At 40.3% G+C, this 25,921-nt stretch overlaps 1 protein-coding gene across 5 annotated transcripts in view; it reads left to right on the top strand.

Annotated features, from left to right (window-relative positions):
* The first annotated feature begins 12,112 nt into the window (after window positions 1–12,112).
* ryr3 (ryanodine receptor 3) overlaps window positions 12,113–25,921 on the top strand; it is a 125,948-nt gene continuing 112,139 nt past the window's right edge. For all 5 annotated transcript variants that reach the window (XM_028604543.1, XM_028604541.1, XM_028604542.1 and 2 more), the window contains exon 1: window positions 12,113–12,239. In XM_028604543.1, coding sequence (XP_028460344.1) covers window positions 12,192–12,239 — 48 coding nt within the window. In that variant the 5' untranslated portion in view covers window positions 12,113–12,191. The remainder of the gene's footprint in view (window positions 12,240–25,921) is intronic.

Raw genomic sequence — 25,921 nt, 5'->3', positions numbered from 1 at the left:
CTCACCGGAGAACTACATTTTCAAACTTAAAACAGGAAGCAGCTCTTAGTCACTGAAATGCAAGTGAAAAGTTTCCAAGCACCCGGCTCCATGGCTCTGCCGGCTAGACTGACTCAGCTCAACCACAATTAAAAGTCGGCTCCAAGTCCTGGCTGTAGCTTCGAAGTTCTGGCTCCTTTTCCCTCTGGCTCCTCTATACTTGCTGTTGTGATTTACAGAGCACCATATTGGATGTCATCCTGCAGATTGTCAGTGTAATTAGAAGCAGATGGTGACTTCAGCCACAGTTTCTGACAGATCCATGAGTCGTAAGGCAAAAAAGAAGCCACCCAGAACAGATGAAGGGACACCACACCCAGAGCTGAAGGAGGGTAAATAGGACTGGCAGTGATCACTTGTTAAACATTATGGTCTGTAAATCCACAGTTAGAGGGAGGTCTCTCAGCTCTACTGCAGGTACTGAGCAACACCCGGCTAATCTGGGCGTCTTAGTGAGTCCCACCCCAACTACACTGTACTGTTAATCAGCTCACATTAAATCTACATACACTGTGGAGAGACAGAGGAAAAATAAAAGTACTTGGTTTAGTTATTGGCTTAGAATTAGTTTTAATGTTTATATTGTTGTTGATGCATTATTTAAAACAAATTCTACGGATAAACTTGCCTTCACTAATGAGATACAAATAGCTTTTCAAAATGAAGTTACACATTCAAGTCAGTGACAGATTAATACAAAAGAAGGGAAGTTTTGATAATAAAAAGTGAATAAAGAAATATGTATAAAATAAACAAACAAACAAAAATAAATACACTTTCAAAACAAGGATATAAATTGTTTCACAGTCAAGCTGGTGGTTAATACAAAATAAGGAAGAATTTGATTGTAAAAAGTAATTCAGAAAAGTATAACAAACCAAACAAACAAAAATGATGTATATACTGTAAGAACATTTTAATAAGTGCACAAATACAGGCACCTAATGACCAAAGAACACAGAAAGTACATGAGGAAGAGTCTGTTTCCACTGTTAATTATAGATTTCCTGAATTTAAAAAAGAAATCTCAAGAAGCTTCCTCTTTCACCGGTTCGTGTTTGGTTTAAGTCTTAGTTCTCAAGTCCGCCCTTGTTTGCTTTTATGTTACATTATCACAGCCAGCAGCAGGTGAGCGACATTTTTACTGTACGTCATTACACTGTGTAGGCCCACAGATCATTAAAACTCCAGATGGCAACATTTTTACCATGTATGATGATCAAACACAGAATAAAGCAGTGTACCATAAAAACTAAATAAAAGATTGTAAAAGTTTTTTTAAGATGGGCCATATGAAAACACTTCTCATCAGCTACCATAAAAAGTATATCACAAAGAAAAACAGGAATGCAGAAAAGTAAGAACATTTTAATAAGTGCACAAAGACAGGCACCTAATGGCCAAAGAACACAGAAAGTACATGAGGAAGAGTCTTTCTCCAATGTTAATTATAGATTCCTGAATTAAAAAAAAAATCCAAATGAGACTATAAGCTTCCTCTTTCACCTGTTCGTGTTTGGTTTAAGTCTTAGTTCTCAAGTCGGCCCTTGTTTGCTTTTATGTTACATTATCACAGGCAGCAGCAGGTGAGCGACATTTTTACTGTACGTCATTACACTGTGTAACTTTCTCTTACTCGGAGATGTATCTGAAACCTGCAGCGGTGACTTAACTGGCTACACTTAATCATACGAATACTGATAAAGTGCTTTTTGCATTCCCGAGGGAGGGCCACCGTGGCCTTTATGTAACCGGAATGAATCTGGATAATCCCATGAAAATTAGAAACCATATACACAACTCTACTGAACACACTGGACTGTGTCCAGCACCAGGCAGCAGACATACAGTGTGTGCCTAATGTACAGTAGATCACCAGAACACAATATAGTGTAACTGTAGTAAAACTGTCTTTACTGAATAGTTGCAGTCGTAAACTTGCCAAATAATTTCTGCTAATGATGTATGTAAGTAGTATGTAAAGTTCAGAGTAGCTTCAAACTGGATATGGTACCTAAATCTTTCTACTTTAATTTCTGGGGAGCAAGTTAACAAAAATTAACATAAAAACATTGATAGAATAGGCATAATTAATGGAAAATAAAACACAGTTGATAATAGTAAAATAAATAAACAAAAGGAGATAGATAGAATGCAAAGGGAAAATAAAACCCCCAAAATAAAGTAAAGAATATTAAAATCAATACCCATATTTGCAGCATGCTCATATACATCAATAAACAATGCAGCAGCATCAACAGGTCTCCATTCTCTTGTAGTCTGTTCTTATTGTTCCTTTGCTTTTCTACATCACTGATGGAGATTAGATTTTTTTTAAAGATGAAAACTCAAAGTATTTCACCTCAAGTGCACTCTCTGCCAATCAGCGCCTAGTTCTCTGAAGTTATAAATAAACACAACCTACTTTTTCATGCAGTGTGTTACCTTAGTGTGAAAACAAAACCCTCACACAATGTTCAAAATATATGTAATTTGTCTCATGTTTTTAACTTCACACGCGTGCACAAAGGGGGAGAGACGCAGAGTTAAGAGCTTTAAAGCCCTGTAAACTACCATTTCATGCTAATACAGATAACATTGCTTATACAATGCACCTACAGTCGCATTAAATCCCTTCTGTTATGTAACCACAAGGAACTCTTTGTCACACAAACACACACTGTATGAGTTTGTTGAACCTTGGTCTGGAACTAGATTATCTCACTCTCTCACTGTAGTGTGAAAATGCAAGTCAATGTCATGATGATGACACATGAACAACATTTTTTTTCCAGTGTTACAAAGCTATTAAGAGAATATTTCATTGAAATTAAGACGGAAAGCATCACAAACAAAGGAGCACCTGAGTAAAGTCCAAACCCACAACAACACGTTTTTCTTTATTCAAACTTTTCCGACACCACACATGCAGAATTTTACATGGTGTGCTATTTAAAAGCGTGTGCCCCTGAAGCAGGTAAAGGGTTAGGTACTGGTTCAAGATTACTTTGGCACACCATCATTAGCTAATAATCTGCAAGCTGACATTTTAGTCAAACACTACAGCAGCTAATTAAAGTGACTATGTCCTTGTAACTGGCTAAAATGCTGTCATTTGCTCAGATGAGAAAACTGCGGACATTCAGTTTGTGGTAGTAAAAACTCTCCATCTAGACAGTAAGACACAGATCCGGTCTCTAAAGCTACTCACCTGAAACTCGGGTTGGAGGGGCATGGATGTCGGTGTATCAATGTTGTCATCTTCCGGGGCAGTGATGCGCAGGAAGTCGATGTGTTTCGGTCTGGAGGGATGAGAAAGTGACCTGCAGAAGGAGAGAGACTCCTCGACCTCCTGCTGCCAGATCTTCTCCTGTCTCTGCAGCGCCTCATCTGGGGGAAAAAGGAGGCAAATTGGGATTAGAGAAGAAGCATAATTGCTAGGAAATCTTAAACTGCAAGTAAAAGTTGCACACATCTGTTTTGTTTTTTCCTTGTGATGAAGATATATTTCTTTAAAAAAACAAAACAGCATCAGTTCTGATTTTGGGCAGAGTGCCAAATTAATCAACACAGAGATCTCTGAGTGATTCTCAAGCCCTGCAGAGTAAAACTTGTGTATTAAGCTAAATTCTCAATTGCTCATGTTTCACATGTGTTTTCAGCAATGCCTCCAGAATGAGTCTGTTTATTCCTGCAATTATTTAAAAAAAACATTTTTAAATATGTAACTATATTCTTTATGCATAGCAGAGTTAAAACATACATATCCTAATCTAAAAAAAGAAAAAGAAAAATAGAGCCTGCACCCTGAAAGCTGCTCCCAAGATGTACAGATTTAGCTGACCTAATAAATGCATACACCATGCACATACAACATTAGCTATTCATAGAAATGTTTTTGCTATTGTGTTTTATTAAGCATTACCACCCCTGTGTTGTATATTGGATGGATTACTGATGCATGGTGTGCATGCTTGACAGACACTGATCCCCGGCCAAACATGCTAATTGAAAAACCATTAAAGTACACACTGCAGATTTATAACAGATTTAATTATCACACAAAACAATTAGTAAAAAATCATTTGGATACATATGTAAGTAAATGTGTCTGTTTTCTGTTGAACAATCCCCTTCCTAGGAGTTAGGAGCAATTAGGCAATTAGGGGTTTAAAGCGGCGCTATGCAGTTTTGGCCATTTCTTCACTGTTTTCTCGCAGGTTTCTCAATAGAGCTCCCCCTACAGCTTCAGAATAGATATTTGGCAGCTCCTATGTTTACTCGTTTCTGACTCCTCGCTCGGTCAGTCTGCCGTTTCCTCTTTCTCTGTTCCTCCAACAATGCTTTCCTAGCTTTTTGCTTCTTTTTTGCCGGCTCTGCCATGAAGATAGTGTGAAAAACTCCATCGCTCCAACTTTGCAAGGGTAGTTTTTCCGCTCACAGGCGCTAGGGGGAAGCGAGACGACCACCATTCAACCCGAAAAAAGTCATATAACCATTCCAATGACACCGAAGCTGTTCAGTTAAGGTAAATTAAGCTAAAAAAACTGCATAGTTCCCCTTTAATTCCTACTCTGGCCAAGCTAAAAATGTACTGATGGTCCCGTGGGGCAATTTGGTTAAAACATGTAGCTAATACCAGGTGTGATCAAAGGCAGCTGAACCTTGAGGAGAGGACTGTTTTCTTTCACTTCCTGTATCCAGATTTTCCCCATTTATTGCCGAGCTGGTCACATAGTCCTCGCTCTATCTTGTGGGTACAGAGAAGAAGCTATTCTACAATAAATCTATCAGTATCATTTCAGATAAGAGCGCCAACAGAGATGCCAGTTGTGTGACATTCAGCGGACACATAACCGTCTTCAAAGCCAGATTAAACAGTTTATGGAAATGTGTTATGTGCTCAATTTGACCAGGATGAAAAGAACACAGGATTTTGAGATTAAACCCCTCAGAAGGCTCTGCTTGTCTTTCCTCTTGCTCTAATCATCATCCTCTAAAGATGTGTTGTTATTTCACAAAGCTCAGAGCATTAATCCTATTTAGATAGCCGGGCGTCCTGCTGCACAGCCTGGCCAGGCTCTCATTTCCTAAAAAGTGAGGAAGAGACATCCAATTACATACTGATCTAGCTGCCAGACTCGAGCAATCATTTCAGTGAGTTACAGTTTTATTCATTAACATATACTGTTCTCTTTTTTTCCCCTGAAGGAGCTATAATGCTCAAATAATTTTATTCAACCCTGTTTCTGCATATACAGTATACTGAATATCAGCTCCTTGCTCTTCATTGAAACTACATGATGTTTAAACTGATATTACAACCCAAGACTCCACCATTTTATCTTATTAAATAGCAAACGATTTAGATGCCTTGTGCATCATTTTCTATAACTTTCCAAAAACAATCCAGTCTGTATACAATACCTTTTTGTAAATGTGGGGATCTCCTAGAAATTTAAAATAAGGTTCTGTGGGTTAGATCAAAGTTTAGCTGTACAGCATGAGTTTATTTGTACTCTAATGACCAATGTTTATTTTTCAACTATAAAATCCATGCTGGAAGATGCTCCAACATTGTATCATGTAATCCACATTATTATGTGTTTCTTTTGCATCTATCGACAAAGAAATCCAACATGGTTAATTCTTATTACAAGACACACACACACACACACACACACACACACACACACACACACACACACTTTCTCTTGCTATTCTTTCTTTAGAAACTCTGGCTGCCTCAGGTCAGTGCCAGCGCAGGACTACGAGGCTATATCCACATCAGGTGCTCCGTAGTACTTCATGCCTGAGTGAACACTCACACACACACACACACACACACACACACACACACACACACACACACACACACACACACACACGTGGTGGTATGTCAAAACCAGCAAGGGGTCATTATTTAAAGGCTACCACACATCCTTAAGGTCTGCTTCAGCAGCTGTGGTGAGAAAGAGAGTGTGTGCGTGCATGTGTGCGAGGATGAGATCAGACACCACCAGACTAAATTCAGAGCATTACAATCAGAGCGTCTTAGTCAATGTTAAATCTGACATTCAGGACTCAGCATGTACCACCTTTAGAGCCGTCTGCTCTTCTACCTCTTCTGTTCCACTAACCAACCACTAAGTCAACATCAAGTTGTTATGCACACGCATCCCTTTTTAGCTACAAAAAAAGGTATTTTGTCCTCTTCAATCCCCTGTACGCTGACTGACCATGAAGCACAACAACATTTGGGGGTGGGAGTGTCTGTGATGTAACATCCTGTCAATGAAATGTGTTCACATTTCGCTATACTTTTACGCTGCAATTCTTTAAGAAGATTATATCTTTTTACTATCAAAAACTATTGATAGAATATTGTCAATTGTCTATTATTGTAAACTGTATTGAATTCCATCTGCTGATGAAGATCGTGTAAGGCTCTAGAGCAGCTACTAAGTGGACCTTGTGGTTCGCTCAACTGTTGTTTCCAAAAGGCAGGACTGACTTTGAACCTCAGCTTCAATTACTAATTTTGTTCATTTTTGATTACATATTTTTTTTAATTACATATATATGACTCATTGAGTGTTGTAGTAGCATAATCGGCATTATTACCTGAAGAAAGTAGATAGTCTTGACTGGCCTCTGTCTCACTGGTGAATCTGTACGTCTGATTCTGTTCACGCTTCCTGCTATTCTCCTCATCATTTCCTGTCCCTGACATTGTGGTGGCGGAGATGACTTTTTCTTGCTGCTCGGTCAGGCTCAGAGGCAGAGAGCGCTTGCTGGGCAGACTGGCTGTAAATAGAGGCGATAGGATGGGAGACATGCCTTCGAAGCTGCTAGATGTTCTTGGAGAGACATCCGGGATTGCAGACGGAGACAGCGAGGGTGAAAGAGAGGATGATGACGAATTATTTGGCACAGTAGAGGTGGAGTGGCAAGAATGGGACAGTAGATTCAGAGGCCTACTTGTCGATCCTACAAGGTTTGGCTCGTAAAAAGTTTTCTTGGCCTCTGTGAAGGGTTCACTCTCTGATTTTGCTCCCTCCATCTTCAGGACCTGACGCAGACTCTGACTCAGAGCTTCACCCAGAGCTCGAAGCTCCTCAGCAAACAGAGGCTCCTCTACATTGCGCCCCTTCTCCTCCGTCTCCCCAAAGCATCCATCTGAGACAAACTGAGGTTCATCTTTCCCGTCACTGCCTTCTTTGATCCAGTCCGAACTGGTGAGACTCACCCGACGTATGATCCCTTCCACTTCCTCGATCTTGCCCATTACTCGCCATGCTGCAGCCTTCTTCCCCATCTCCTCGTACCTCCATTGAGAGGACTTCTCCTCTACACCTTGTGCCTTATTGTCCTCATCTGTGTCTCTTGCTGCCTGCGAGATCTGGGCGTTTTGAGTATTCCTGTTACTGTCTTCTGTCTTCCTAATGGGAGATATATACATTGAGTACAAATCATTGTCATATTCTGAGAGGTCTGTGTCAGAGTCAGGGAGAGCACATTCTTCTTTCACAGATAAATCCTTTCTCTTTTTGCTGGAAGATCTATGAACATTTGCAGACGGAGCATCAGGCAGCTTCACTCTCCGTGCTGACTTTAGCTTCTTTGGACTTCTGTTCCTCTCCTCCAATGATGAAACTCTTTCTTTTCCCATAGCTCTCTTTCTCTGGGCTGCAGGAGTGCAGACAATCGACCCGTTTTCCTCTAAGTCCCACTCTTCAAAGGTAGGAGAGCTCGTTTTCTGGAGCTCTGTCAGCCTCCTCGCCTTTGGAGGTGCCTGTGGAGTCCCGGGTGTCATCCTGGAGTTATGTTGAAGGCTGCCGGTGTAAACAAGCCCATCCACTCTTCTCCTCCTCTTCCGAGGGATCTGCAGTCTGGGGGATTTCGGTAAAGCATTGCGACACTCTGCATAACTGTGAAAGTTAGGCTTAATCTTCGTGCCCTGTTGGTTTCCCATGCTCATGGAAGTCTGGCACTCCAAACACAACGGGAACAACTCTGTCAGCCAGAACTCAGAGGAGTCATCCAACACTGTAAGGGTTTCTTTCAAGTTCGAAAGGCCAAACTTGTCTGCTTGACCCGGCTTTACTGTTTCAGCCCGACCCTCCTCCTTGTAGTTGGAGGTTAGTCCTCCATGGTGCTTCAGAGGGGCTTTAAAGGGGGAAGCTGGGCCCCTGCAGTGGGAGAGGGATGGACTCACATAGCTCCTCTCCCTGATCGGGATGTAGAGGTTTAAGGTAGCACGAGTGCTCTCCATGATGTTATTTGATTACGACATTAAAAGAGGGAAATAATTCATTTACAGAATGAATGTATTCTTTGGAGCGGTTAGACCACTGGACAACATGAATCCTGACACAGAAAGATAAAGGTTTATTTTACATTTGTTTGAAATGAGTTAAACGTGTATGTGTCTACTTGTAGATAGTTTACTTGTCATAAGAAATAAAGCAGAATGAGATGTTTCTCAGGGTTCAAGACTACGCCAAACCATAAAAACAGACTGTATGGGTGCACAAGAGAGAAGACATTTGAATATGTCAACTTAGACTTTGGGAAAATGTAAGACTTTCTAATTATTATTATTATTATTATTATTATTATTATTATTATCAGACATATGCACTAAATGATTAATGGAGAAGATAATAAGCAGATAATCATTGATGAAAATGATCATTAGTTGCAGCACTAAGACATCACAAACAGATCCACAGTATACAGGTTTGTTCAAAGATAATATGCATGTGAAAGAAATATATATATATATATATATATATATATATATATATATATATATATATATATATATATATATATATTTCTCTCTATCAGTTCTAACATGTTATTATTTACTTACTTTTATCCGTTGCATCTCCGTGCAGCAGCAGGTCACTCCTCTGTGGCAGCGACACTAAGGTGACAGAAGACAACCAACAGGTTCCATCCAATCAGCGCTGTTCGTGAGAATTCGAATGACTCCTATTGGCTCCTCAGATAAGACTCCCTACCATTAATGCTCTGATGACTGTACTGAGGTGGAGCATTTAAACAAACAGACGGTATAGGCTCAGTGAGGATTTTTCTCCTAATCAATCTAATCCTCTTGACATTGATCTACTGGATCAACACAGTAAACCAATCAGCTGTGTTAGTATTTGTGTGATACTTTTTTTGCAATGACTTTTTTTCTTTCTTGACAAAGACAGTTATGTACACATAAGAAGTAGATGAGAATAAGGATTTTTTACTTAAGTAAAAGTAACGATACTAAAATGCAAACTACTCCATTACAAGTAAAGTCCTGCATTCAAAATCTTCCTTAAGTAGAAATAAGTATCAACAGCAAAATACATTACATACAATACATATGTTTTAGTATCAAAAGTAAAAGTATGCATTATACATACAGCAGAAAGGCCCCTCTAAACTTTAAATTAATATATATTATAATATTATCTTAATATTACTGTAATGTAGTGGAGCAAAAAGTACAATATTTCCCAAGTATCTCAAAATTAATTTAGTGCAGCACTTAAGTAGCCTAAATGTTCTTATTCAGCCATAAAAGCGGTGTATAATCTCTTACCTGATACATGCAATGTCATATCTGCCCTCCTGCCACACTGACCGTGGACTCTATCTAGGTCAACTGTGCACCATGCTGAGCTGCACACTGGTCAGTGCACACCGGGCTAATCTGACCTACTGGCCTGCTGCCTTTGATGGATTACAGTAGTTTAAAGAAAGCAAACAGCTGTTAATTTCACTAAAACTACAGATAGTTAGGATAATTATGTGTTGGATTACTCAAAAAAAGACTAAGAAATATGTAAATGTAATTTATATTAGCATGATTGATAGTTTAAAAAGTATGGAGCACAAAACTGTTGATGCATTCACATAAAAACTAGACAGACCTTCAGGTCATACATTATCCAATACATTATACTGACTTACAATGGCAGGCACACATTAACTAACTTAACTGTTTGTATGTGTGTGTGTGTGTGTGTGTGTGTGTGTGTGTGATTGGATTGGATTGGATTGGAGGTAGGCTGCACCTTTTGATTCCAGCATGGAGGAGGCTTTCTACACCAAAGTAGTTAAATACCAACCACTCCTAAACACCATCTCAGAGCTAGGCTATAGGTGCAGACTACTCGTTTTCATATTTGGTAGCCTAGGACACACACACAGGTTGGAAGCCGTACTGTGCCATATCTGCTATTATTGGCACACACACTATGGTGGAGACGTTGCTACATATACCCTTAAGAACTGAGTATTGTGCTTATTAAGTGATATTGTGAAGACCTGCTGCATGCCACTGGTCCATGAGTTTGCGTAAGTATTGTACTGCATCTGTAATATTTGTGTCCCTTTACCATTTTTCTTCATGTGGACATACATAAATGGTGTGTGTGTGTGTGTGTGTGTGTGTGTGTGTGTGTGTGTGTGTGTGTGTGTGTGTGTGTGTGTGTGTGTCTGTGTGAGTGAGTGAATCAAAATAGATTTTCCCTTAACTTGCAGAGTGCAGTTACTGTGGTGTGTTTTTTACCTGTTTATCATAGCAAAATGTACATGTTGTTTTTATAAGAACAGATCCATTTCTATGGCATACCGTAATATATGTTTTATATGGTAAAACAGAACAAAAAGATTTTGGTTTTTGTTACATTTTGGCTTTGTAGTGCAGTACACAGTTAGACTGTAAGTTCACTACATGATCACTAGATGTCAGCAATGTCTTGGAAGGAAACCTGATCTGGAGCTCCAGATTTCCTTGTGTCTCCTGATTAGTGATTGTGACCATATGAAGTGCACATATGGACACCTGACTGATGTGAATTGGCCATTGCTGACGTTAAAGGTAGATAAAATCAAGCTAATTTGAATAGATGGGTTTTCTGTGTTACAAACTGCACAGCCTCTGTGTGACATTTATTATTATAAAGCTTTAAAGGGAGTGAAATATTTTAGACAACCTTTTATACGATCCTAATGTTGTGAGATTTGAATTGGAAATTATAACTCATTGAAAAAGCTGCCTTTATGTCATTTAAAAATGAGAAACAATATGGTTCATATCTTACTAACATCATTTTTAAATCTAACATGTTTATCAAATCAAGTCAGTATAAATCAGTCAGTGTGGACAGGCATGGTGAAATGTCCCTGTTTCTCAGCAACACAGTGCTTTAATAGAGCCACTGGTAGTTCTTCCTGCTAGTTTCAAATGACACATACAGCTGCAGCCTAACTGATGATGAGCGCATTAGACTTTTCTATAGTGCAATAAAAACAGACAATGAGCCAACTTAAACATGTAAATGATCTAAAAACACCTGAGTCTGAGTTTATCACACTTATTTCTATCAAATGAATAAGCAAAGAACATAAGTAGCCTAAGTAAATAAGCAAGCTGGCAACAAGTGAGGATATACAGTAACATGTGCATAAATATAAATGAGCAATGTGCAATTAAGCAAGACAGTATAAGTGTGCTTAATCAGCAACAAACAGGCCAGTTGTGGTCTATTTCTGTAAACTAAAATGACATGTGATGTCCGCAGACTTTTGACACAAGTGTGATGTGTCAGCTGTATGAAGGGGTGAGGGAGGGTGAGGTGGCCATTCGTAACTTTACATTCAGCCCCCCAATTCTAGTAGCTGTACCCTCTGACCACCATGCGTCATTGCCAGACAGCGAGCCGTTAGGTGCTGACTCAACTGACTTGGCAAAAGGAATTTCACCTCAAACATTTTAAAAGTAGAAGTATTTGAGCCCCTTGAGCATCATCAAACGCCAGCAGAGCAGCATCACCTCCACCTCCACCGGGGGTTCGTCCTCTGATGCTCCTGCTCCGTCCGCCCGCGGGTCCGCACTGCTGCTGCTGGCATCGGGGCGCAGGGAGGAGGGGGAGGAAGAGCAGGGAGAGAGGGGGGTAGGTAGGTGGGAGAGGAGAGGAGAGCAGAAGAGAAGAGGAGGAGGAGGGGGTGGGGGCTCGGCCGGGCTGCCCTATATGGCTGTGGATGAGCTGTATGCTAATATCGGCTTGAGAGGCACAGCATCGCGTTTCTGCCGGCAGTCAGTGGTGGCTTCCAGAGTCTGTGCAGGCTCCTTCACAGCCATGGCTGAGGGCGGAGAAGGGGAAGACGAGATCCAGTTCTTGAGAACTGTAAGTAAAGATAATTTCATGGGTGCGTGCTGAGCCGTTTCAAAGCGTGCACTTCAGTTTCCTTTCGCCAATTAACGCCTTCACAGGCGACAGACAGCACATCATTTAAGTAAATCACCGATCCAAGTGGGATTATTGTGGAAGTTTTGGAAAGAAAATGCATCGTCAGTGGTTCATTTTGACTTTGCTTCATTTTGACTTTGCTTGTGCACGAATGATGTTTTTTTTGGGGGTGTTGGGGGAGGGAGTTGCCGCAGGTTGCACGCTGCACCCCACGGCCACGGCGCACCTGTCGACAGGACTCTAGATGTGGGGAATCTCAATGAGACTCCCGTCTGCTGGGGCCCCCTTCTCATTTTCCACCCTTCATTGCTTTCTGATCGGTGTTGTTTTTCTCGAGAAGGCATTGTGCAAAAACATTTATTTTCTTCTATTCGGCTATTTCTTTCTTTTTATGGATGTATTCTCCTCCCAGGGGAGAAGAGTTTCCATAAATTGTGCTCACACGCAAGCTCCTGCCGGTTACTATTTTAGTTTGACGCAGATTGCTTACGTTGTCTCTATGTGGTACTGCACAGCAGTTATCCTTGTAAATGATATGACAGCTTGTATGTTGGTGTGGTGGAAATATCTATCGCGCACGTATTCTTCTCTAGCTTCATGAAGATTTGTGACCCAGGTGTTGCATGGAGAGCAAGGATTCTCATTTATTCAGCATGCCCAGCTGGTATAGACTACCTGGTTTCATACCATATCATTCTGCATTTATTTTGTTGGCCTTATCCTTGTGTTGATTTTAACTCTGCACATTATTTGTAGTCTACATTTTGTAAAAGTGTAGTTTTGAATCGTCAGATATCCTGTAATTGGTATAATTTGTAGTGTTACTGAAAACCTTGAACCTTACCCAGGACCCCTCATGTATCTGGGCCCCCACTTTCAATTGCCATGGATTTATAAAACACAACTGTCCATACGTCACAGCAGCTTGTTTTTACTTTGTTGAAAAAGGAGGTTGCTCGTCAACAATTGAAATTCTCGGTGGAATGCTAAACCCAAAATCCAATAGGCATGTTCCAAAAACTGAGGAAAAGGTGTACATCTCAAGTTCCCAAATTTGTTTTTATTTTATTTTTGGGTTGGAATCTGTTGCTGTCTAAATAGGCTAATATATTTATCAAGGTTTAGTATTACAAGGACTTTACCGGTGGTTTTCCATGATTTCGCCCTTTTTCTAATCACTACATTTACATCACAAGTAACCATTCTGCAAACAATGCTGCTGTGATTTAGTTATGTGGATTAACAGTATTTTGCTCAACCATTGGCTTCAATTAATTTCTCTACAATATGAAAAACCTAGCCTATCAGTCCACTCATGGAATTTGCTTGAGTTGTGTAATCACATCACAGTTAACATCAAGTTGCATTGTTGCAGTGAGGTCATGCATCGCAGACGTATTGTTTACTTAAACTACATTACCACAATAAAGTAACATGGACAAAAAATGTTGAAAAAACATTTGGTTAACTGTAATGGGCTACATAGTCTCGCTTTGCCAGACCCTCCTCCATAGCACGCCAAAGGAGGGTCTGGCTACACTACATAGCATTCGGGGATGGGAGGAAAACATTCTCTGGTTTAATGGCATTACTTTAAACCAATCGGAATCGTCATGGGCGGTGCTAAACTCCGCACAGAGCAGCTGCAAAATAGTCGTGTGAGAGAAAACTCAGATTGGACAGATAGTCTAGCTAGTTGTCTCAATCTGAGGAGCAGTCAACAACCGTCCTCATTAATTTTTTTTTAGTTCCTAGTAGTTAGTTCCTGGATCCTACATTTCCTATAATGCAACTTGATATATATTCTCTTCTCTCAAAATACACTACCATTTTCACGAACTGTGTAATATTTCATGGTGAATAAAACCATTTTTTCATTTATAAAATGTGGCCCTTAAAGGAACTAAAACATGCAAACATGCTGGTGTGGTCACTTTTTTAAGTGACGTTCTCTGTGTTCTGGTTTTACATTGGATGTCCATTTGGCTGAGATAGTGCACTCAAATCTCTAATGGCTTTGAGATGTTGATATACATAGTATATTATTAATCTATATGTAATCCCTGTGAAGGCTTGGCTGGTTGTTAGTGACATGCAGGACCCTGCAGTTAACAGCTCCTATTTGTGATGCTAGTTATACGCTGACCCATGCCTCTCAGATCTACTGTCACAATGGCATCCCGGTTATCTCATGACAACAGCGGTTTGAGAAGGGGGGGTTCCCCTGAGCTCCACATAGCCTTGTTATCAAACCTTGAAACATGCCCTCACAGGAAGCCCTAAAAAAAAGCGCTAATTGAAATACAATACAAATACAATCTGTTGAACATTATGGCATAAGCCTTTTTACAAATGGCATGTCTTGCTCAACTGATTGCATTTGTAGGGCTGTTTTTGTTTCAGTTTTGGAAGTCCTCCAAGTCAGATATTTATTTAAGAAATAAAATTGCAAAGTCTTCTGCGATTGGACGTGACTGTCAGGTGTTGATGGAAGTCCAGACATTGTGATTTAATTTCAGCACGGACGTCAGCCAGTCTCACCTTGCTGTTGATGTGTAACGTTAGGAAAGCTGGCAGCGATGAGAGCTTCTCTGTCTAAGGAAACTGAGGAAAATGTGCCACTACTGCAGTCCCATCTGTAACTTTATAGACCCTGAAGCCGATAATGGAGATACTAGAGTTTAAGTTAATGACAAAACAACTCACAGTGCCTTAAAATCCTTTGTTTACTGATTAGGAATTACTTTTCTTGGACAGTTCTTTAACTCTCCAGAGATACATATTTTAATTGAAAAATGTCATACTACAGTGCACGCATGCAAATGACAACAAAATAGTATTTACTTAGGTGGTTTGGTGGTTACCTTAAAGCACACGTGTCAAACTCAAGGCCCGCGGGCCAAATCCGGCCCCTCGCAGATTTTGATCCGGCCCGCAAATCAATTTAGGTTCACACTAGACTTTGGCCCACATAGTTTTTGTAGCTTTTTTCATTGTTTTTTGGCCTGTTTTACAAAGTTTTTTTCCCAATGTTTTTGTTGTTTTTTTCAACTTTTTTTTGTCGTTTTTTCTTTAAGTGTATAAATGTTCGATATTAATGAACGTCCGTTACATTCAAGCCGTTGCCAAATGAGTTGCTACAAAGCTAATTAATCAGCTCCACACAACTCTCTCTGTATTTCTCAGCATGACTATATTCAGAAGATTGTGGCGTCCGGTGACTTTCCCGCGCAGAAGCTCAAGTGAAGATAATGACCTCTTCTGAAGAGTCCATCATGTTTTTTTAATCCTCTGTGTCCTCCTTGGCTACTAGCAACTGCGTGGAGGAGGGGTGGGGGCGGTGCGCGATCACTGAAGGCTTGTATCATGTGGACGCGCCGATAGTTTTGTTGTCATTACTTAGAATTCCTCATGGGGGCGACAGAAACTACACACTATGGCTTTAAGAAAATGATCTGTGTTCAGCTTTGGCTTGCACTTCAAACATTGTTTTGGCTTGGCTCAACCGCAACCAAGAAAATGATAGTTCAGCGCTGGCTCCCCCCACCCCCCCACTCGCTTTGTATAACACAGTGGTTGGCGTATTTTCTGGACATAGTTATGCTTGAGCTCTCTACAGCAAGGATTAACAAAGGGTGGGGGGTGGGAGAGGGGGGTTGTTCTTGTTCAAGTGTGTTTGTCTGTTCTGTTTTTGTTGTTTAAAATGAAAAAAATAAATTAAAAAAATTGACCTTAAAAAAAACAACAACATTGTTTTGGCTTTAATTTATGCAAGACATGTTCTCAGTCTGCTAACTCCAATGTTTTGAGAACACTTAGTGATAATTGCAGTGGCATCAGATAATGATGCGCAGTCACTTGTTTTATTAGTTGTATCGCTACCTATTGTTTGTGTTGCTGTATGGAACAACGACATTATATTAAACAAATAAGAAATATTACCTTGCTTCTTCACTGGAATGACATTAGTGTACATTGTCACAGTCAGGTGATAGTCACGTTTTATTGGAAATTGTAATGTAATGTGGTTGAGCTACATAAAACTGGCCACTTTGTGAGATTTCCATGTTTGGTTTTTTTTTAATTAAAAAGCAGGTCTATTCAATTACATTTTATTTATAGTATCAATTCATAACAAGAGTTATCTCAAGACACTTTCTAGATCGAGTAGGTCTAGACCACACTCTATAATTTACAAAGACCCAACAATTCCAGTAATTCCCCCAAGACCAAGCATTCAGTGTACCAGTGGTAAGGAAAAACTCCCTCTCAGGAAAAAACCTCGGACAGACCCAGGCTCTTGGTAGGCGGTGTCTGACGGTCCCGGTTGGGGGTGTGATGAACAGTGGCGATAATAGTCACAATAAACATAATGGATCAGGGACTAGAAATAGTAGTTGTAGTAGTTCCTGGCATAGCATGGCACTGCAGGGTGTCACAGGATATAGCAGAGTATAGCAGGGCGTCACAGGACGTAGCAGGGCACTGCAGGGCGTAGCAGGGTGTAACGGGGCATAGCAGGGTGTAACGGGGCATAGCAGGGTGTGACAGGGCATAGCAGGGCGCGCAGCAGGACCACGGCGACAGGCTGCAACCATGATTTAGGGGCCACCCTAATCCAAGGAAACATGCTGGGCGAAAAGAAAACATATGGACTCTGGGGAATAAGCTCCCCAGAGCTAGGTTAGTAACAAGCATTTCTGGAACATGGGAGACACAGATGGAAAGAGAGGAGAGAGAAGCTCAGTGTGTCAAAGGAAGTCCCCCGGCAGTCTAAAACTATAACAGCATAATTAAGAGAGACAGGTTAAGGAGAGGTGCCTGGTCGGGCTAGAACTCTCCCCAACCGGATCAGGCTGTAATGGCCTGTCTCCCTCTACTTTGATTGTATCATAGGTGCTATATAAATACTGTGAAAGTATCAAAACACTCAATTCACAGAGAAATGCACACAGCCAGTCGTTGATATGGTGCCTTCAAAGGAGCTGTCAGGACTTCTGAACGGTTGTGATGTCACAACTCTACTATATATATTGTTAGATAGTGCCGCTACAGTCATTCCTCCTAAAAATTAGGATGCAGAGACTCATTTTGCACCAAAGTTCTTAATAAAATTAGAAAATGTTTGGCACTTTGTCATGTATTTAATTAACACAGGAGTATACAAAAATAAGCTTCACCATGTGGTTGTTTCATATAGACTATTTATGAAATTACCAGAAAACATGCCATATATATTGTTATCGAGATATGAAATTACCTATCGGGATAGAAGATTCTGGCGATATCTCCCAGCCCTAATTTATTTTTTTATTTTTTTAAAGGTTAAGTTAGCTAGAAAGTTTGCTTTTTTTTTACTTCTGTCTGAAATCATGAGACCCATTGTTTCTATACATTGCCGACAATGTTGTGTGGTAAATTTCCACCGTTATCGTCAAACTGTAAATGTGTGCTGTGTGAGAATGGAATGCGTGGCAGGAGCAGCTACAGTTACTAAGTGGGGTTAAACTAAAGGTCAATCAAGGTTTTTTTTTACCTTTTTTTTTTTTTTAAATATGAGGTTCAATTTTAACTTAGTTTTCCAGGTGAGGTACTGTTACGTCTTTATTAAAACCAGGTGATCGAGGCTTGCAGTCCACTAGAAGCTCCTCGGGGCTTATTTGGAGTTTATGTTCTGGAAGCCTTCTGCATACCAAGGCGAAGACTCTGGGGGTTTAAATTTAGCCTTTTTAAAGATGATGCTTCCACAGCACATACAGCTCTGCTCCCCTGGCACTAAACCACACCAGGGGAAGAGCTTGAGTCGGGGCAGCACAAGACCAGTGACTCTTTAACACCATGTTTATAGGGATGAAGTAGCATTTAGAAATCAAATGCTTTATACCACATGGTAATCTACAGTAAAACAGTGTCAAAGTGATGGACAGTGTCAATGGGCTTTCAAGTTGAACACAGGAAGTGTCTACAAATCTACAAATGTATGAATGTGGTGCAACTTGGTAGATTTCTGGTGTGCTTGGCACATTGTGTTGGTTGAAAAGCTTTGCTTAAGCCTACGTCTGATTATTGTGTAATGCATGCAGGTGGCCCGGAGAAGATTGGAGTTTAGGTTTTGGATCTTAAACCAAAGGATAAAGAGTGTAAGCTTATCTTCTGATGAATGTTGTGATGACGGCGTGATTTGGTTGAGTTACTCTGATGAAATTGGTTGAAGAGTTGTCAAAGTATGTATGACAAGAGTGGAGTCAAGTGTCCGTCAAAATGAGGGGGGGGGGGGATACAAACCTTACAGGAGACCTATCTTAATATTACCACAACGATATTTCAAATAAGTTAAAATAGTTTCTATAGCAATAGGTTTTTACCTCAGCCAAGGGGGTTAGGGTTTCTGTTCAGTTTGTTTGTCTGTCTGTCAGCAGGATTACGGAAAATATTCATAAAACTTGGTGGAAGGGTGTGGCATGGGCCAATGAATAAATGTTTGGAGCGGATCTGAATCACAGGCCAGATAATGATGAAGATAATATGAATAATAATAATGACTTTATTCAGGACACAAATGGAAGGTCCATAGTGCAATAAAAAGGGCATTTACAAAAATATAGCAATAAATATATAGAACAGTTCATATAAATTAATAAAAAGGTCAACAACCTTCACCTGTAACAGGAGCGTCAATGTCTCCACAGTCTACAGTAGATGTATACCTGACAGAATCAATGTAGGCCACCTGACAGAGCTAAAATCAATGTGGGCTAAAGCTTGTATAATTCTGTTATGTGAGACTGACATTCTACACATATATCGATAAATAAGATTTCTTATTAAGGCAGAACAGGTAGGCACACCAACACTAACATATTTGGCTAGCACTACACCATCTTGGTTGTTTTAGAAGCAGGATTTCACTTTCATTAACATTGCAAGAGCTGGCATTTTGGCATCAATATCTCCCAATTCCTATTAAAATTGTTTCATATCAACAAGTCTAAGGAAAAGCTAACTAAATAATAAATGTGAGCTTATGGCTTCTCTTGATTGTTGGAAATTGAGCCCAGATATCTCAACTGTGCTACACAACCTGGAATAATGGAAAGTAAGAAGCACTATGGACTTGTCATTTCTCTGTGCAAAGAAAATCTATACTATCTCAAAGTCATCATTCCAGCACAGTGTGCAGCATTTACTATATTGCACTAGTTGATGCCCTTGCAAAGTTTGCCTGTTCAATGGAGTTGGAAAGTGAGACGGAGAGAGCGGCACCTCAGGTGAACCGCTCTAAGATTGATTTAAATTGAATAGGAAGGATTTCCTCTGTATTGATTGAGCAGGCTGCAATGGCAAAGCTACAGTGTGTTCTTTGGCAGCTCCGGCTGAAGGACAGCGAGCTTGCTGCCATCCCCGACCAAGTGTAACTCTCCTTCATGCTTTTAATGTGTAAATGAGATGTGAGGGGTTTGACTGGGGGCAGCTCTGTTTAGTTAAATAACAGACTTATTGATCACTTAAGAATAGATTATTTGTTAGATATTTAATGTAGGATGAGCTCCTATTTGGAGTTGCATTATAATTTATGGAGTTGTTTGAAGATTTGTAAAAACTAGTTTCAGAAGAAGATTAAGAACTAAACTAATTAACTGCAAAATAATCTATTGGCTTGTAATGTTAAAGATATACTAATGGTGCCTACTATTACATTATTTTTCTACTTCTACTAAAATTTAACACATTTAATTAGCTAACATTATACAGTCAAATCAATACCTCGTTTTGAATATTGGCTCTAAATGCACTTACTCATCAATGTCATTCCATACTGTGTGCATCAAGTTTTACACCATAATCCAAAATACAAATTAATTTAACTTTGGTATTCCAGTTTCAGCAGGAACCAACAGTGCAGTATGTTGTGGTGGTGGTCCAAGCTGAGTTTGCAGTAGAATCTAGGAGCAGGGCAGCCTGAGTGGACGCTCAACCCAAATCATTACCTTCATTAATCAACAGAGGACTGAAAAAGGTGCAGACAGTGAGCCTCTTTAAGTGTCTTCTAGGTCACTGGGTTTTCATTTAACACCTACAAGCTTGTGGTCAGCTCTGTGCATGGCCATAATGGTTTTCTTCTATAAACCAGTTAGCATTGTTTTTAGCCTTTACTATACCACCTATAAATGCCCCTGGAAATGTATTTTCTTAAGCTACCTCTTACTGTGTGAAATGGGGATTCTAGATGAACACATTGTTTTTTGTGCATTTCTTTTTTTTTTTTGCTGGTTTGAAGTGGACAGGGCTCAGTTGGTAAAAGGTGATGTCACTCACTTCTGTGCACCAATCAGCAACATTAGAATCGGAATCTGATGACAGTTGGTGGTTTAGTCATAAACCAACACAGTCCTAAAAAAGCAAATATGAATCCTACCAATTAAAAAATGTCATGAATATTTGGTGTTATAGAGAAATACTTAAACCTGCAATAACTGATCATTTTGCCACTTTGGGGCGGCGAAAACCAGTTGTGAACACAATATTGACGTATCATCAAGTCGATTTGGTGAACTTGTTAGCAAACCGTTGCTTATTTGCACATCCAGCAGTTACGGAGCAACATTAGCATTCAATTGGAGTCGTGTTTGTGTCCACCTGATACATGTAATATTAGTATGTTCACTCTCTCTTAGCTCTGCCTCTGGTCTCCACCAACTACGGAGGGCAATATCTGTCTCTTTTGCTGCTTAATGCTCCACTATGTTCACCAGATAGTCGTAACTTTGTCTGTCCTCCGTTTGGTGCTGAGTAGGTAGTGTACAGTGGGCTTTTAGAGCTTTTTTGCTGAAGCTGCCTGCTGTAGTAAAAAACGATGCTGTAAGATATAAGATTCAAGATTTTTATTTGCCATTTATGCTTACATCAAACAGTCCAGGCACATAGGAAATGGTATATGAGGGTAAATGAAATAAAATAAAATAAGGCAAAAAAATGTAGACACTATGCAAAGTGCACAAAATATAATAAATTCTGAATACTGTGTATGAATACTAATGTAAACAAGGAGCTTGTAAACATACATAAAAAGAAAAAAAACAGACTGTTAGAGTAGAAGTAGTAAATATAAACAGGTTATAAAACACTTTCCTAAGGGTGGTGTGTCTGTGACAACTATGGGGGATATTGCATTTGTCAAGAGAATAAATATTGCTGTCAGAGAAACCGTCACGAGAAAAAAGAGCCGTCAGAGTCAACCACAACATTCAAGTTGTGGGCCGGACAGCTAAACAATAGGATGAAACTATGACATGGTTTTTACGTTGTCATTTGATGCATAGTGTTCATAAGTATATTGATTATAGGCGCTTTAAGATGTCAAGTTTTTTTAAGGGGCTTTAAGTTAGCTGAGCATGAAAGCTCTTTTACAGGAAGCCTTGCAACACAGTCACTGAAAAGCTGTGCTGGTGCAGTTGGGTGCTAGCCTTGCTTAAGGGCACCACAAAGTAACGGTAAGGAGAGGATCAAGCACTCAATCACTTTAAAACCCAATCGCTGCTTAGAAATTATCCATTGTTTAAATTACTAATGCCATTTAAATTATATTCTGACACAAGGGATTTAAGTATAGTTTCACTTTCAGAAAACATGATTCTGTGTCACTTTGCTAATAATTCACTCATCTTTAGTTTTTTCAGTAAGCCCACCAACATCTCAGAAACACCATTTTCTATTTGCTGGGTGCGTTCAACCATGACAGCCGCTGTCTAGAGACGACATCTTGTAGCTTGATGGATCTGAAAAAAACGTTTCCAGCCCTTGTAAGGGAGGGAGGTTTACCTTGTCACAGACTGCCGCTGATGTATTACCAAACACTTTAATGCTCATTGAATGTATATCTCGTCTAGTCCCCTAATTGACCCGTAGCTATCCGGTCTGTCTGAGGAATGAAAGTCTGACCTCTGTGTAAACTTTATTCCGGGAAAAAAAAAGTACTCTCCTTTTCATGTTGCTGATGGAGGGTAAAAAGAACTGTCGGCCTGGGTCATGAGCTGAGAGCTTAGGGGGAGAAAAGAAGGCTCAAGTTTGCTTCATGTGAATGTTTTCACTTCACCTGATCTGCACTTCTTTTTCACCTCAAAGCCAGACACACACTCCTCTATCTACCTCTTCACACCCCTCTCGCCTGTGTCCTCTCTGTCTCATCAGACAGGATGATGGACTTTAGAGAGGCTCCGGCTTCGTCCCTGACCGGAGGGCCCCCATTTCTAAGCGCTTCTGCTGAGGTGGACACTTCAGCCTTGCGTGCATGGGGGGCCTCTATTATTTAAAGCAATATGCGTACAGACTAAGTCAAGAAAATCCAATTTGTTATAGGAACACCATATAAATCTCAAACTCTGTGATCCATGACAGTGTACTGCGGGGCAAAACCTGCTTGACTGCGGAATTTTATTTCATTTTTTAATACAGAGCTCAAATGTGCAGTGCATAATTCATTTTGATGATGTCGTCTCAGACATGCACACACACTTATATGCACAACAACACACATTCTGCATGCGTGTATGTCTGCATATAACGTGGGACAGGGATGGCATAAAGTAAATGCATCTTTAGTGACAAATCCTGAGGTCAGAAAGAATATGTAGTCTTTTGATGAGAGCAATATCCTGCAAAAAGAACCTACTGATTGTGGCATCTCTGAACAAGACTGCTTAGGTCCTCTGTTCTAATGTTTCTCTATCTGAAAAGGTCCATAATATGTCTCATCTGCATTCAGGAAAAAACGCACATTCATGTCATTATCTGTAATAAGTATATGAGTGCTATGTAAAACTATATGATATGAATGGTCTAAATCTTTTTCCTGGTAGCACACACAGCGGCTCCACATTGACTTCCTTCTGTTTGTACTCTGGAGCTGAATGGCTGTTGGGTTAAGAGACTTAATCTCATTCATTGAAACATCTTATGAATCAGTTGCGTATGACCAAGTCTGGCTTTTGTAGAAAATGACTGGAAATGCAGCCCACTCTCAGTGGAACTGCTACTACTGCTTAAACACAGAACAGAGTAGATGAACTGTTGTTATGCATCAGAGTGGCGTGAAAGGACATTAGATCTCTTTCTGTTGCCTACTCTTGCTCCATCTTCATTTGTCTGTCTCTTTCTCCAAAGACATCAATATTTGAACCAAATGAATGGCAAATTTACAAAGTTTTTCTCCCAGCCTTCCACATCTACCAACACTGATCTTACTCACTAATCATTGAATAGTAATGTGTAGGCTTTTATTTTGAATGCCTTATATTAGACTTCCCTTCATATAAATAGTAATTACTTTTTGTCAAGAAAAATACTATATGGTCACCTGTCTCGATGGCATTTATTCATGTACTGTACTACATAAACTTGTACCCTGCTATTTCTTGGCCGACTAACTGGAACAACTACTATTTATGACCTTTACAAAGACTTGGAAGTTACATGAATGTTAGTCTTGCTTTGCCAGACCCTCCTCCAAAGCGCGCTGGAGGAGAGTCTGGCTACTCCACACAGCGAGGATGGGAGGAAAATGTGCTGTGGTTTATTGGCATTTCTTTACACCAATCAGAATCGTCTTGGGCGGTGCTAGGCACCGCAGAAAAGCAGCAGTGCTGCTGCAAAATAGGCTCGGAAGGAACTTGTTTTGGTGGAACGTGTTTGTTTAAAAGTTGTTTTAGTCTTGCAACAGAAAACTCAGATTGGACAGATAGTCTAGCTAGCTGTCTGGATTTAACCTGCAGAGATCTGAGGAGCAGTTAACCATAGTCCTCAGAAATCCACCGGACTTTAAAATGCCAACACAAAGGAAGCCCAAGGCAATGCAGCCTAAATGAGTGAAATTTTCCGGCGGCAACGGAGCAAGTGGAACGTCAAGGATATAGACTACATGAATGTTGACTCAATGTCCACCGTTTGTCACTTGAAAATAAGGAGTACTATCATTAACGTTGAAATGGATTTGAGATTTATTAAACCACTTAATGAATCCTGCAGTCAAATAGCTTGGTTGACCTGAATGGTTAGTCTTGTACGTACCTTGTTTTTTAACACATTTGTACATAATTGGACCATTTGTTTTACCTCAGAGATAATTGAGCTGATCTTAATTATGGAGCCAGTCAGACACCATCACCACATTTACCCAGCCTATAAATAGAGATCTGTTGCATCCCTGTTTCTGTTTGAGATGTATGAAGTCGCTGCAGGTGCAAACAGTGTAGTCAACTGTATTGACTAACTGATCTGATTTAATAGATGGAGTAGTGACAGACTGGTGCAAAACCTGCTAGAGTATCGCTTTCCCATGAACCAGATATACAGTGTGTCTTTGGCGGTAGAAAATATGACTGTCAAGCTAAAATGTCAAATTGCTAAAAAGCCATTTTTTTCAGTCCTCCTCCATCTCTCCCCCTCTTGTTTACATCTTCATCTTTTTCTGTTTTGGCTTCAAGTCCTATTTTCCCCTGTCATTGCACTTTTGTCTGGTTCTCTGCTACCTTTTAATCATTTTTTTCACACTCTCATCACTATTTCTCCTATTTCCTACAGCTCTAGGAGGTTTCAATTCTTTTAACATAGCCTATTGTAAGGTTGTGAATAACAACTTGGTTATCTATAGTCAGGTACTTGTGGTTGACAGATCACTCATTAGTGCAGAGCTCTGTGCTAGCTGTGATACTAAGTTTATGTCACAATTTTTGGATACAGGCTCTAACAGAAACTAGCATTTGAATCTCACTTAAAATACGGTGCTCATATAGGCACCAATGTCAGCCTTTATCTGGCTTATCAGGTTATCGTTTTCACACATCTACATTGTATCTACTTTTCTCTCCATGGTGTGAGCTAAGCTTCACTAAAAACATGTAGCTCAACCTGCACTTAGCACCCTGCCTGACATTTACGAGAAACACGACTCCTGAGCAGTCAGAGCAATTCAGACAGACTACACACAGACAGCGTGAACAAGGAGACCAAACGTGCTGGGATTTTCTTAATTCCCATCAGTGTTTAACCCCCAATGTGCCTTTTTTTCAATTGTGCCTGTTGATCTCCACTGAGCATGTGCAAAGCATGCATGTCAAAATAGCAGCGCTGAGGGATTGAACAGATTCACATTTTCTCAAGTTCACATTGGTGGCAGCAGCGGGTGAGTTGTGGGAGTTTATTTGGCACGCCAGAGCATCTGTAGCTCTCAGGTTTCGGCTGGTGGATGCATCGGGCGGCGCACACACACACTCACACACACACACACACACACACACACACACACACACACACACACACACACACACACACACACACACACACACACACACACACACACACACAGATACACCTGTTGCTGTCTGTTAAGGAGACACTGGCTGCTTAGTGAATGAAGAAGACGAAGAAAAATAATAGAGCAAGAGAAGAGTGGGAAACGTTTAGGGTCTGCTGAAGACAAGTGCCAGTGGTCATTTAACCAACACTCAAAACCAGAGTGACACTCTCTTGTTTGATTGGGTGGAGAATTGTCGGACCTGCAGGATCTAAAGGGAAATCGAGGGGTAGTGATGATGGGTGGGGTCGGGTTGGGAGAGGGCAGGGTC

The sequence above is a fragment of the Perca flavescens genome, chromosome 18, assembly GCF_004354835.1.
Source record: "Perca flavescens isolate YP-PL-M2 chromosome 18, PFLA_1.0, whole genome shotgun sequence".
Lineage (NCBI taxonomy): Eukaryota > Metazoa > Chordata > Actinopteri > Perciformes > Percidae > Perca > Perca flavescens.
Note: the sequence above shows the minus strand (reverse complement) of the source record. Positions and strands in the feature narration are given on the sequence as shown.